The following is a 16,333-nucleotide window of genomic DNA, read 5'->3' on the forward strand; positions in this document are numbered from 1 at the left end:
TAAATAATCTATGAGTAATAAAGTATATGTGCACTCATCTATATGATGTTAAGAACTTTCACATGTGTGTACGCATTCAGTAAAGTTCATAGGATTCTATGCACTCTGATGCATAAGATGCATCTCGAGCAGTTAGGAGTTAGCTTCGCCAGTCCTTTCCAACCGTAATTATAATTTATATCTGTATGTGTTTTGTGCAAGGTGGTAGTTAGGTAGTAAGGTAATATAAGATAATTTTAAATAACAATTTTATCATTGTCATTTAATTATTCTAAACGTTGTTAATTTATTTTGTTGTGCATGAACACAATATGTAACGAAAGCAATACTGTTTGACACGGGTATCAAACAAAACTTCTCATATTTTTCGATTGTGAGTACTTACAATGAGGTGGCCCTTTTGCCTATTTGGCTACTTGTTCTAAATTTTTAAATATTACTAAATGGGTACACTGTGCATATGCTATCGTTGTAACAATGCCTTACAACGACCTCAAGATATTTTACAATAAACTAATCTTATTTTTAAGAAATTTCAGTAACAGTCCCCCAAAATTTTAAGTTAGTGATTGTTAGTCTTAACAGTCCCGCATCTAAAAGACACGTACACCCGATGGCTTATGAGAGTAAGGAATTAAAGCCTCTAGTGTTTATGCACACATTATTGGACCTCAGAGAATAACAGCCGTAACTCAAATCAGCATTAAATCATTGCTGTTATTTTTTATAAAATGTATAATAAACGTTCACTGTAACTTTATAGTTATGTACTTAATACTGCTATTTAATTCAGAAGAATAATCACACGAAGTACACTTTAGTCGAAAATGTAAAGCATTAAATATAGACTTGTCTAGTATGGTGTTTCGAAAGTTCTTAAGATACATCTTTATAAAATCAACTCGAAAATAATAATTATTATTTTAAAAACGTCGTAACTTTTAAATTTATAGGACGTCCTTTAGTTACTGCTTTTATCATGTGACATTCCTTGATGTTATGCCAAGTAAATGATACATCACATAAGGCTATGTATATGGTGCATCATTTTTTAATTTATTTCTTGGTAATCCAATAGGATTATGACATTATTTATAATACAAACGATAAAATAAATCTGCTATCAAAAAGACGTTTAAGTTAAAGACGAAAGCGATCAGCCGTAAGTGTCAGATTGTTCTTGACGTAACTTCACGTCGGCTGGCGTTCATAAAAAAGACAATTTCCCTTATTGCCGCAATCTGTTACACATGTTCCCAGCACGGTTATGTCTACAGCAGCCCTCATAAACGACAAAGTAAACCATAATTTATTACGCGAATTTAGGGTCAAACATTGGGCTCGTAAATTCCTTTAGTTGGTATATTATTGCTATCGTTCCGCAATGCTGGACTTAAGAGGAGCTAGAAATGTGTGAGTAATGTTTGTTTAATTTACTGAAATTATTTTTATTTACCGGACGTACTTTTACTTTTTTCATTCTGACAAATAATATTTTGATGTTTTATTGTTGATATGTCATAATACCACTTAAATGTGACACACGTTAATAACGAGTGTATTTATTAACAATCAATTGCAATTCTTCGTATCCATGAGGTAATGATGACTATTTAAAGTAAAAGTAAAGTAAAAGCCCGTAAATTTTCCACTGCTGCGATAAGGCCCCCCTCTTCTATTAAGGAGAGGGTTTTGGAACATATTCCACCACGCTGTTCCAATGCGGGTTAGTGGAATGATGACTATTTATGTTTCATTAATTAAACACTGTATTTTCCAAAAAATATATATACTCTTTGTAAAGTGTAATAATAATAAAAAAAAACTTTGCAATATTATATTTTCGAATAGATAATAAATGCATATATATACAAATGCAATCCGTTTGGATTTAATGTCATATATATAGACGGTCTGGCAAATAGGCTGATGGTTATATTGACGACTGCCCGTGAAAATCGGTACTTTATGAGATATGAAATAATCCTTCCTCATATGACCAATGCGCCAATCTTGCAAATAAAGATGCCATATCCCTTGTGCCTGTCGCCACACTGGCATACTCAATAATTAATATGGATTTTCAAAAAATCAATTAATAAATAATAGAATTTTTTACAAATTACAATAAAAATTTTATGATCGACCGTATGGTAAATTATTTAAAATAAATAGCGACGGAAACTAACCTTTTGAAACTAAAAATTTTGACCACCGTGACAACCTAAGATGAATTCCCCTTGCTTTTACTACGTCTGAAAGGTGACGTCACTTCCTTAAACACTCAGTTATCGTTCTGCAATATTATTTATATAAACTGACTTCGAAAAAAATAAAATATACACTAAAAAGCGAAGGAATGACACAATTGGGTTTTTATTAAAAGGTTTTTTATTGAAGGCAACGACTTAAAATTGAATAGCTTTATAGAACATATATAACTCTTTGATAAAAAACCCAATTGAGTTATTTCAGTTTTAGTGCGTTTTTGAAGTTAGCGTTATTTTTGTCCTTCTTTTTAAAGGCGTTAGAGAGAGTTGTTACGTAGGCTAACGTTTTCTAGAATATTATAACAACAATTGAAACCAGCTGATAACAATTTGCTTTTTAATTTTTATTGCCTTACGTTCACTTATATAAAAAATTAAATGTCTTTACACTTTGTCATACATATATAAATACGAAAAATTAACAAACATGTAATAATAAAATATAAACTGTAAATAAATATCTGCAAAGGTGGATATTTGTTTCTTTAGTATTTCATAACTGTTCTATAAAAATAACATTTAAGCATTTAAGAATCTTTAACAATAACTTAATATGTCTACGCTTCACTTGAGTATTATTTTATGCCAAGAAGAATACTATTATCTTCTTCTTTGAAAACAATTGAAGATTTTTGTATTTCATTCTAAAAATAACGAGTTTCATATAAAAGCAACTTCGTTGAACCCGAGATGGCTCTAACGACCGACACGCAACATGAGAAATGTAAGTATCTCCCTGAAAAATACTACCTAAACTTTTGAAAGTCTGAAACATAGCTCTTCTTTTATTCATGCTCTGACATGTGCCGTTTTCTCCGTTGTATACAGGCTTTCTTTCCTAACAAAATAAACAACATTTTGCTTTGAGTTAGGTCCTTTGAAAATGTTACATGTTTCATGAAAGAGTTCTTACACTAGTTCGTATTTATATTATTAAAGAATAATACGATGTTATTGATTTAGAACTCCAGTTTATATTATATTAATAAATCTATCGAAGAATCTATATTTCTATCTAGGTGGAGGATAAACGAGTTTGTCTTCACACATCTTAGAACATTTTAAGATCATCCCCACCACTTGATTTGTGTAGGCCGTACCCTTTTGTCACTAAAAACTCTATCTATCTCCGTCTGGCATGGAAAAATTCAAACATTTTCCAGCGTTCCGTATCATGTTCACTTTTTTGTCAATCTTTTGATCACTACCTTCTGAATAGCGTTACAAAGTTTAATTTTCTGTGAAACAATTTGTTACATTCATCCTTTTGTAACTCCGTTCCGTAAAGCGTTATTTGAAAGTGGTAACAAACGATACAAAAAATGATTAGCTTCAAACGACTTTGAACTTTAAATATGATATTCTTTAAGTCGAATTTGCATTGTTCAAAACAAGTCTTATGTGATATTTCGAATCGTAGCGGTGAGTAGAAAACTTGAAAGGTAGGCCAGCGGGATCATGTTGACTGTGGTTCCCAGTGAAACATGCCTTCAGACTTCAGTCGCGCCGCGCACCTTGTACCGCATAGACGGGATTTAAGACCTATTTTTCGTGAAATGGCGGGAACTTTACGACAATGCTCAAACTTTTAGCTACGGTTAAAATATTCTTGTAAAAAAATCTCAAGCATATTTGCGTTTCAGAAAACAGTTTAGTTAGTATTTGTATTAGGTTTAAACTGATATCAGTGTTTTAAAATGTATAAAACTTGTCTTGAGAAACCGGCGTATTTGAAATAGGTACGTACGATTTTTTTTTAATTGTTAATAATTTTGATAGTCAATTTAGTTATACACATATTATGACTATATCCTGTTACACGCAATAAAAAAATATTAATCCTCTATTTTTACGATAGAAGTAAATTGGTTTCTTTGGTTATTCGAGTTAATTTATGTACAATGAAATAACTTCAAAATAATTATGATAATATTCTAAAATAAAACGTTAATTATTGAAGACTATCTATATGAATAATGATACATTTTTACTTATATACTTTACTGTAATTTTAAATATTTTTATAACTTGGAAAACTTTTCCGTCAAATTGAAAAAATACAAATATCTTCTATTTTTTAATATAATTATACCAAGAACAATAAACATAAAATAAATAAAATCTTTCCTATATTTATCAAACAATTATTAATTTAAAAAATACTTAGAAAAACTACTTACGTCATATTTTTTAAATTACCTTTTCAATGCAATATTTTGTAATCTTTTTCACTGAAATATTAAGTTTTTAAATTTAATTTACATCTGGTTAACATTTCATGATATCTATTTTAATTCAATAAAACATAAAACGCCTAACTGAAACCAATTTGGAATGTACTCGATGGTAAATCGATTGTAATACTCGGAACTAATTCAAAATGTATCAATCGCAGCCATAATTTTAAATAGGCAGATGCCAAATCCCCGTGGAAATAATATTCGGCCGAATGAAAATTCCGACCGATGCATTTGGTATCGTGAACGCCGCTCCGAGGATTTAATTCCCTAGACTGTTGCGAATCGGTGCATGTTTTTTCATTAAAACGCATTCAATACAACGACGACGTGGCTTTGAAAAAGCGAACCTTTTCAAAAAATATTTCCCTGACATTCCACTCCGCTCTGCTTCCATTCTGCTCACGGCTTTTAGCATAATGTTATTGACATTTTTTGTAACCCTGCTGCTTAATAATTCTAGTGAATACGTTTAAGTTGTTTTATTTATTTAATTACAAGTACCTTTATTAGTTTTACGCAAATTGTAATCAAATTTTTACTTGTAAGTTTTTATTAGAAATTAATTGACAACATTGTACAATTCACTTATGAAATAATTGATACGAATGAAATGATCTTTGATCATCCAATTAGCATTATTAAAAAAGGAATTAGAAGCCGTAAGTTCTGCTTTTCTACATAGCATCAATCAAAGTCACTTTCTGCCACGCTTAGATCTATTAAACTACGCAACGGATTGTAATGCAGTTTTCACGAATAAACAGAGATTTAAAAGGATAATTTATAAGACATATGTATAAAAAGATTATTAATTATTTTTGTATTTAATCGTAAATGTTCTTAAGTATAATATTGAACCCGTGTGAAACGAGTTGCTAGTATTTAATAAAGCCAAGTAAGATCAAACCGTAAAACGTCAATAAATTATTCGCCATGTAAAAAAAAGAACGCCCAAGCAATCAACACATCAAGGACACGTGTGACGGCTTACACCGTAAAAGTTTACATAAATCTATGTCGTAAAGAGGACGAATGACGCAAATTAAATTAAATTATACATAGTTTTAATTTATACAGATACGTGTATGTATATCCTCAATATTAGATACATTGAGGTATTGTACAATCGAACAATTTACCACAATAAAGTCATGTTGCAATTTTATAGCACGATATTAACACACACATTACATACAAATTTCAGTAGATTTGAATTCATACTACTATCTTGCATCCAATTACGCGTAATTACGAATAAATGCGACAGCCGCGATAAACTTTTATGTGCACATAGAACTGAGCAATGTGTACGCTTTTCATTGAAACCTGGACGCCGACCGCGGCTTTTATAATCTATAAAATCATATAACTTTAATTTACCCAACGTATACATTTGATGTATTAATAAATTAGTGATCTTGTTTAAATTTACAGAAGCATAATTACAATTTTTAATATCTGATTCGATTCTACCGCCAAATAACAGTACTCAGTATTGTTGTGTTCCGGTTTGAAGGGTGAGTGAGCCAGTGCAACTACAGGCACATGGGACATAACATCTTAGTTCCCAAGGTTGGTGGTACATTGACGATGTAAGAAATAGTTAGTATTATTTTCAGCGTCATTGCCTATGGGTGATGGTGACCACTTACCATCAGGTGGCCCATATGCTGGTCCGCCAACCTATAACATAAAAAACAAGATTATATTTATGTTATATTATAAATGTGAAAGTAATTCTGTCTGTCTGTCGCTGAGCTGAATTTGATGTAATTTGGTATGAAGCAAATTTGAACTCCAAGAAAGGACAGACATGACAACCAATACCATAAGGCGCAAGCGAAGCCGCGGATGTCTACTTGTAATAAAATACTTTGACGTTTTTTTAATGACGACAGAAAATAGTCACACATGTATCTTAACTAAATCTGTTCCGTGCAAGCACTACTGTTTACGGAAGTTCTTAAATGTGTACAAATATTAAAATTGTGAAAATAACTGCATGTTGGAGTTGCGGTCTATGTTCCGGAATACGGCTTGAGCCTATGATACTCCAAAAATCTAGAGCTTAAAAACACCAAAGCTACAAACGGCACCTTCATATAATTCGATCCGACTAATTGAGGATAAAATATTTTTAATGTACGATCCAACACTGAAGAAACAAAAAAGAAAAAAAAAAAATTAACACATTGACACTAGCTTACCTTTTTGTATTCGCTATCGTACGTAAGCTAAATAGTTTAAAATTAACTGAGGTAATAAAACATCCGAATAAATTAAAATTTCAAGTTGTTATTGGCGAAACATAGTAAAAGTTTACAATGTAAAATTAATATTTGCTTTGATATTAGATCGGAAATCACTGTCAAAGTACTCTTCAAGTATTCCCGATTAATAAGATTATATATATCGCCGTATACCTGTTATACATAATTAAATTTACAATACATTATAACTAACATGCTATCTACCTATACCTTCACCACACTGATAAGGGGTCCCTTACTCGCAGGTTGAAACAGTGTTTAATTTTGATTGTTTAATTCTTCATGGTATTAATCAATCTCAATTGTATTTAAAGTTGAATTATTAATTTGAAGAGATACTTAATTTTTCCAAGCTGCATGCTGCAATCGCACTAGTCGATTTTAGTGAATCAACTATTAAATTGATAGCGGTTTGAATCGTCGGGAGATACTTTTAATTAAATCGAAGCAACAAAATCGATTTCATAAAACTGTATAGAATCATTTTTAGTTGCATTTTTCAAATTGTGTTGCTTTACATACCAACTCCGTGGTTGAGCTTTGTGCAAGCCCGTGTGGATGGTACCACCCACGCCTCGCATAGTTTACCGACAAACAGCAATACTTAGTATCGTTTTATTCCGGTTTGAAGGATGAGTAAACCAATGTAACTACACTCATAAGGGACATAGCATCTTAATTCCCAAGATATCGCTATGCTGATGAATGGTATGGTTAATATATCAATCAGTGCCAAAGTCTTTGTGTGTTGACCACTTATCATCAGGTGGCTTCATATTTAAAAAAAATAAAACAAGCAAAATCAAGCCATTTACATCAATCCACTATTAATATTTTTAATCGTCGACTGAGGGATCTCCTATTGCTCAGCTTATAATAAAAATACCCCGAGGGAGTCAAACGTAGAATAACTGATATATAGTGAAGTAATAAACACGATTATTAATGAACTAGCGACCCGCCCGGCTTCGCACGGGTGGAATACTGATACTAAATATACTACAGCATTTGTTTGATAACGACATCACATTGCAAACTTCTAAAATTATCAGTGTTTCTTTACTATATTGTACATGTATTATATACACAAACCTTCCCCTTGCACTATCTGTTAAAAAAAAACCTTCAGCCAAGGAGACCCCATAGTATATGTATCAAAAAAATATACGACACAATTTAAGATTATCACCTCTAAAATTATCAGTGTTTATCTACTATATTGTTCACGTATTATAATATACAAAATCATTCTCTTTAAATCACTCATTCACTCATACTGTGCAGTGATAAAAAAATGTACAATATACACAGTTTTCACTCGTTAGGAAACACAAAACGCTATGTCCCTGCGTTTTAAAACTGTAATATCTTCGAAAATATTCATTTAAACTACATGCTGTAAGGGACCATATTTATCTATATTGAATGCACAATTTATTTAGGGTAACTAATTGGATAAGGATTAATGCTATATTGCTTAAAATCGCTTCGAAAATAAGCCATTTTTTCTCGTAAAAATAAAAGATAAAAAAAAGTTTATTGTGGGTTATCTTTAAGAGATAGAGTCGAGATGGCCCAGTGGTTAGAACGCGTGCATCTTAACCGATGATTGCGGGTTCAAACCCAGGAAAGCAACGCTGATTTTTTTTCAAATTTCATAGAAATTCTGCCACATGTGTATTCCACCAACCCGCATGGGAACACCGTGGTGGAATATGTTCCAAACCTTCTCCTCAAAGGGAGAGGAGGCCTTTAGCCCAGCAGTGGGAATTTACAGGCTGCTGTTGTTTAAGAGATGGACATATACCATCGCGTATTTTTTTGTAGACATTTTTGAGGTATACAATTCAGTAGTACATTATTTTGATCTATCTCGTAGGGTTCAGCCAGCGATTACAATGTGAGCGCAAAAAAATTCAAAAATTTACGACATCACATGAGAAACTTTAAAAATTATCAGTGTTACTTAACTATATTGTCTATGTATTATATATAAAAACCTTCCTCTCGAATCACTCTATCTATTAAAAAACCGCATTAAAATCCGTTGCGTAGTTTTAAAGATTTAAGCGTACAAAGGGACATAGGGACAGAAAAAGTAACTTTGTTTTATACTATGTAAAGATATAACATTGGATGTTTTCCACAACTAACTAATATTTATGCATTTACTTATTTATAGGCACGGCCTTCATAGCATTAGGCCATACTTCGCCAACAACTTCCTATTCTTAAAAAAACCAACCCTTACTCTTTTGTTGCTTGTAAAAAAGACAAATAAATGAAGGAAAACAAGGAAATTTTCATCTATTATTTAAGTAAAGATTGTGATTCTGTAACAATACAATAAATGCCCTTTATGACTAAGATCAAAACTAATAAAAAACTTTTTACCTATGGTATGTAAGTATTACCTGTCAATATTTTTTAAGCTTTTTTTTGGTCAGAGCTGTCGACTGTCAACCTGTTAATCTGGTCAAACTTTAAAAAATCAACAGTCAACTTAAATTAACAATGATATATGAACTTATTGATTTTACAATTATACGTAATAATATAAACGATCTATGATAAGGTATTAAACAAACAAGTATATGTCGTCTTTGTTATTATACAAACAAGTATTACAATCTTAGCTGTGCCGCTTATAGTTGACGGTTTCGTTGCGGTCGTTTTGACACCCTCAGCTCCCATTAGTAAACCGTGAAGCAGGGTTAATGACCGGTTCGCGTGATACCACACAACTTCACGCTTATTTATACGATGAAGCGAACCAACGTAGGACCTTACATCCAAGTGTTACAACACTGCTACCTATCAAATTTCCATTATCAGCAAGTTTCAAGCGATAACTTATGTAGACACAAATCTCCGCTTTTACGAAATTATTACTGTAACAACTTTTGAAGTAGCAATTAGTTATGAATTCGTTACAAGCCCACCTTATCGGTCGTTATTTTACATCTTTATAGTGATTTCTGTTATATCATTGTTGGTATGTTTGTAAATGTTTTTGTAGGAAGACTGCGATGCATATTATTTATTACATTCGTTACCACATGCATAGAAAGCGTTGCTCTCCCGTGAAGCACTGTTAGGTAAATACATTCTTTGAATTTATGTGTCTAACTTGTAATTTGGCAGAGCCATGATTTTATTATTGTGATATCTTGAAAAATAGAAATAACTGACCCAATATTTTGTTTACAATTTTATTTTTTTAATAATTGCTTACTGTGCTCATCTTATCTATCTACTCGTTAATAATATAAACAGACGCATTTCAACTTTTATTATATTCACAATGCCTTTACTAACTACGGATATATCACTGTTTATATATCGCTCTAAGTTAAAAATCAAGACGCTGACGTAATATAATTAGTCATTGCCAAAGTCACTGATTGTATGAATAATTAAAAAAAAGTTATCATGAACGTTTTTATATTTTAAAGTTGTATAAAATTTGTTTAAAATAGAAATTTTCTAATAACGTGGGTTAGCTTAAGTAGACACTTGTCATTTTATCATTTTTTCCAGTGCAATAACCTATATAAAATGTAATAAAATAGTATATAATAATTAATTATTATATACGTCCTAATCATTATATTAAAAAATGTAAAATTAATACAAAAACGCTAATCTTTATAAATGCAACAATCTCCTTTACATTTAACTGAGTACATTTAGATTTTTCTGTTTCCGTTTACAATTTTTATAAATCGAGTTTAATTCTCACGAAAAATCGACACTAAATTCTTCACTTGGAGCTAAATTATTTTTAATTATTTAGAATCAATACATAATCAATCATTTGATTTTCGATAATATCATCTCACAGAAGTTAATTTACGACCTGTAATTTTTATATGGAAATTAATGAAACTACGATTTAAATCAAATAAGTAATTAGATTTACATGTAATAAATATCAAATAAAAAATTCACAATTCTATATTAATCCCATAAAGCAACTCTTCGAATCGTAACGTTTCGTGTTGGAATCGCGCCTGCATTAATTTATAAAGGCTATGAAGGATTTATGAATGCTGCGCCAATTTTGCAACAGACGTACGCGAATGCAAAAATGTTTCTATTTATTGAATAAATTCGGCAATAAATGTACTTGCAAGAGTAAACACTGGGTTCCGTACGAGCTACGTTTAAATTAAACAAAACTGTTTTTGTGGTCACTTTACCGTATACATACATTTTAAATGAATAATATTAATCATATACCAATGTTGTTGGAATAGAAGTTGCTGATGTAATACTTAGTTACAATTGAGTTATCTGTATTTTTCAGTAATCAAATTCGGTTTAATATAAATATAATTTTCGTGATAAAACAACGTACATTTTTGGCCCCTTCTTTCCACTTAATGACAAAACATACTTTCAAAGAGAAAATTCACATACATGCTATTGTCCAACATGATATGTTCAAATTACGGAATCAATATCATATTTCATAAAATATATTATCAATTTAATGAAATATATATTTTTCGCAAACTGCCTGTATAACCATGTTTTAAATATTTAATTTTATCCGTAATATAGAACGAGTGATTTTATTTTAATAGTACTTTAATTTATTGCGTTGGAAAATAAAATGTTGACATAATTATGCGCTCGCATTTATGTTCGTTCATTAATATTAATTGTTTTATTATAAAAAAAAATGATGCTCGTGCTAACGAGTACACGTGAAACTGAAACATTTTAGCAAAACAACGTTACATGTGTAATCATTGCATTGAAATTAGTCATATTTATTAATAATTTTGTAACAACAATTATTATTTTGTTGCAGGTGACAGTATGAAACGGAGCAACGAGTTATGTTTTCGACACCCTCAACTATAAGATTTGATTTAGTCTGAATTATTGACCATGAAAAAGTTAAAGGAAGACAATTATTTTAGTCTTATAAGATTATAGACAATTTCAAATGCCGGAGCCGAAAGATATGTCATAGACAATGTACAACCTCCTTGGTGCGGCAACAGCGTCGGCAATACTGCAAATTTTACTCTCTTATACAGGTAAGATTTTAAATACTAATTTCTTAAAGCACAATATCAAATTGCTTGTTTTTGAATTCATCAAAGAGTAAATTATTTAAATACTAATGAAATATGTTTATACAATTAATATAATCAATAACTAAATTAGCATATACGATTAATGGCGAGGTGAGATGAACGAGGCACTTAATTTAGAAGGTTTACTTGGTGGTAAGGCTGTGTGCAAGCCCGTCTGGGTAGGTACCATCCACTCATCAGTTATTCTACCGCCAAACAACAGTACTCAGTATTGTTGTGTTCCGGTTTGAAGGGTGAGTGAGCCAGTGTAACTACAGGCACAAGGGACATAATATCTTAGTTCCCAAAGTTGGTGGCGCATTGACGATTTAAGGAATAGTTAATATTTTTTACAGCGTCATTGTCTATGGGTGATGGTGACATATACTCATCCGTCAACCTATACCATAAAAAAAGCAAACAATGGCTTGCAACTAACGTATTAAAAAACTACCATTAACTAATATTATGCTAAATTAAATTGTAAACGTCAAGTAAACAATTATAATATTCGTAAGGGAATTGATTTACCTTTTATAGTAATAGGGTCAGTTTACGTATAACACATTAGTAGTCCCTACGGCTTTGCTGGCGTTAGGGAGTTGCTTGTGTTGGATGTACGGCAACAAAAGTAGCCTATGTCCTTTCTTGGCGCTTAAATTTGCTTTACAGCAAAAAGTAAAGTAAAGTAAAGTAACAGCCTGTACATTTCCCACTGCTGAGATAAGGCCTCCTCTTCCATTAAGGAGAGCGTTTGGAACATATTCCACCACGCTGTTCCAATGCGGGTTGTTGGAATGCACATGTGGCAGAATTTTGATGAAATCAGACACATGCAGGTTTCCTCACGATATTTTCCTTCACCGCCGAGCAAGAGATTAATTATAAACACAAATTAAGCCCATACATATAGTGGTGCTTGTCTGGGTTTGAACCCGCAATCAACGGTTAAGATGCACGCGTTCTAACCACTAGGCCATCTCAGCTTTACACCAAATTTCATCAAATTTGGTTCATTGGTTTGGTGAAAGATCAACAGACAGACAGACAGTGTTACTTCCACATTTATAATATTATAGTATAGATTAAACATGTCGTTATGTGACATCAAGCAAATTAATGATTGTATCCAAATCGCTTAAACGATATATCTACACTAATAACCCAAAATAAGTTTTATTTAGAATAAAAGTTATTAATAATCATCGACAAACGAGTATCGTATAATATTTGTAATCAAATATCTCAGTTTACCGAAGTCATACTTTATTTATTTATACAATGGAATTCAGCATTTTTTTATTTTAAATCTAGTAAAATACTGGAGTTGAAAACAAATAAAAATGTATTCATAGAACTGATAAAAAACAACTAACAACAGCATGGATAAACGAAGTTCATTGTTATGAATTCTATTTATGTTTGAAATAATAAAATTCAATGTAGCCCTCGGCGATACAGGTCAATATTGTTCGGTATCTGAGACGTCGGTCGGTCTAAAGTAGCACTGCGACACGGCGACGATCGAAACGGCAACAGAACTACACGAGGAAAATCGCTTAAAAGTCTAAGAAAGACGGTCTTATCGAATAACTATTTATTATTAACATAGGCCTATTATATTCATATTCAAAATACTATGTGAATTGATAATTTTACTTGTGATTGAATCTAAGCTCTTGTCACGTGGACTATGTAAGTAATTCCTAAGAAGTTTAATCCATACTTCTATACTTAAAATTATAAATGCTACTGGCTATTTTCGAGCTCTGTCTGTTCGTCTGTCTGTCTGACACTTATTCACGGACAAACCACTGAACCGAACGAAGAAAGGACATAGGCTACTTTTTTTGTTAAACTCATGATAACAATACAAAACTAGTCTATAATATAATAATACAAATTGATATGTCCAAGTGAAAGGCTTATTTTGAAATTTCCTGTTCACTTTTAAAGAATTAAAACCAACACTTACTACTGTGTAGTGGGCGTCGTATTAACTTATTTGAAAACTTTTAAAAGTATGTGTTGTCGTAACGTAACGTCATTCGTCGCACTTTCGACTATCTCCGTAGCACTGCAATGGTCGAAGTCGGTTAGCTATGAAGAAGACAGGCGTGAGGTTAAGCCCGGAAACAGCTGTGTCGTTCGCGTGCTATTTACCAATTTATCACTAAGCTGATTATATATAGGCTCGTTCCAGTGACATGTTTTATGACCTTGTTTGAGCTCCTTTTGCTTCACACTTTATTTGTTTCCATTTAAATCTCGCTTAAAAGGTTTAATTTAAAGCAGTTTTAATGCTATAATTTATTACAAAATAAACTGAAAGATAAACTTAGAAGTCTACTATACGTATTGAAAACTCGTATAAAAATGAATGAAATGAATACTCTTATGTATTATGATTTTATCGCCATTACTTTTAGCAATAATATTTTTATTAATGTTTTAGAAATGTAAGTCTGTTTGTACATATATTACGTAATAGGTAGATGGGTAAATGATCCACCTGATCGTATGTGGTTACCACCGCCCACCGTCATTGACGTTGTAAGAAATAATACCCATTCCTTACACAATACCAAAGCGCCACCAACCTTGGGTGCTAAGGTGTAAAATTGGCTCATTCACTTATCAAACCGAACATAGATAGAGAAATCTGGTGAGTGGGTGGTAGCTACCCACGCGGGTTTGCACAAACCTACCTACAGATGATAAAAGTTACAGGAGCTAATAATTTTGTTATGCAAAAAACGTCACCGACTCAATGAATACTTATGTATTTGTGATGACTAAATTATAGTGTGAAGTACAAAGTTGAATTGTTAGAAATAAATAGAATTGCTATGAACCCTGATACTAAAATATTTTCCGTATAGATTTTCCATAAATGTATTTTGTTGATACATTGTATTGCTTTTGCAAGCGATCTTAATGCAAAAAGTCGTGTTGCCTTATTACTTTCTACTAACGGAATACAATAAATATTAACTATTTAAATTCATTGATGTATTCAATTGAACATACAAGTGAACATTCTTTAATAACAGAAACACAAAATATTGTGTATAGTTTATACACAGATAGTTATTTAACTGATAAGGAGATTCAGCCGTAAAACTATAATTATTTATGTAATTTATATAGGGGCTTTGTAATTCTAATAAAACCTCGAAAGACAAAGAGGCGTATGTTTAGAAATCCTGACAGCGGTGACCATCTGGCGAATTAGAGAAAAGCTTGAATGAATGCTCGTGCAACGTACATAAACACGAAAAATAAATTGCATAAAAGTAAACAGGAGTCACAAAAGGCGCACCGCAAATTGTGTTTTCACTGGTAGGTCGGGACCAGGGCGCAGGTGCCCGGCCTTAAGCTCAGGCGAACCGACGCCAAATCCGCATACGACTTTAATTTAACTTTGCTTCACTGAATATTGTTCTTGTAATAATTTCTAGTTATTAAAACACTATAACGTCTGAAACTGATTTGCCATTTTAATTTAAAATAAGAATTCAAGTTATTTCATATTTATTAACTGAGTGTTGAAACAAGAGTATGACATAATTTCTATTTACTGTTTTAAACTAAGAACGTGTTTTTTTGTAAGTTCCATAATAAGTAATTATGAATAAAGATATGTTTTATTTATATTCGTTTTATTTAATATTAATAAATTTTAATGAAAATATAAAACAAAAGTCTTAACTAAGTTTTTTCCATAAGTAAATATAATTTTTCAGTACATTACTTATGCAAAAATACTGAACTTCATTTAAAGCCAGCTGTAATATCTGGAAATATAAGAATTTATAGAACAGATTTACAAACTGTATAATTAATTAAAAAACGAAATAAAGGACAACCTTCATTAACTTTTTATTTACAAAAAAAGCATAACAAGTAGATTGTAACTCAAAAATCGGAACGGACGCAAAAGTCCTATGATATAGAAATATTCATTTGGAAACGAGACATCGTAGGTATATATCGAATATCGTATATATTTTATCGATTCTTTTAAATATTATATTTATATTTCGACATCAATGCTATTGAAATATTGTTGTTCATGAAATATATTGATAATATGTTATGAATATTTTTTAAATTTAAGAAAATGACTCCACAATCCGAAAACTCACCGCTTACGATATCTATACATTATTGATGTTTTATACAGATATTTAAAATAACCTTTTTAATAGATCGAATTATTAAGTGCGTAAAATGCATTCCTTTAAAACAAAAAAAAACGTCACCTGTATTCTTTACAATTTGTATGTAATTATTTATGTTTACTCCGACACTCGCTTAATCAAATATCAATCGCTTATAAAATATTTTAAGGCCATTTTATAATAATCAATATTAATTATTATAACATGGCCTTTGTCGATCTTTCGTTTTCTTTCCAATCGAGTGATATTAAGATACCTATTACAATTATTCGCGTCAAT

The 16,333-nt window shown here is 31.3% G+C and overlaps 1 protein-coding gene across 1 annotated transcript in view; it reads left to right on the plus strand.

Annotated features, from left to right (window-relative positions):
• Nucleotides 1-3,783: 3,783 nt before the first annotated feature.
• The window catches only part of LOC124544189 (carbonic anhydrase-related protein 10-like), a 30,742-nt gene continuing 18,192 nt past the window's right edge, over nucleotides 3,784-16,333 (plus strand). The window contains exons 1-2 of the mRNA XM_047122647.1: nucleotides 3,784-4,009; nucleotides 11,600-11,831. Coding sequence (XP_046978603.1) covers nucleotides 11,768-11,831 — 64 coding nt within the window. The 5' untranslated portion in view covers nucleotides 3,784-4,009; nucleotides 11,600-11,767. The remainder of the gene's footprint in view (nucleotides 4,010-11,599; nucleotides 11,832-16,333) is intronic.

The sequence above is a fragment of the Vanessa cardui genome, chromosome 4 (genome assembly GCF_905220365.1).
Source record: "Vanessa cardui chromosome 4, ilVanCard2.1, whole genome shotgun sequence".
NCBI lineage: Eukaryota > Metazoa > Arthropoda > Insecta > Lepidoptera > Nymphalidae > Vanessa > Vanessa cardui.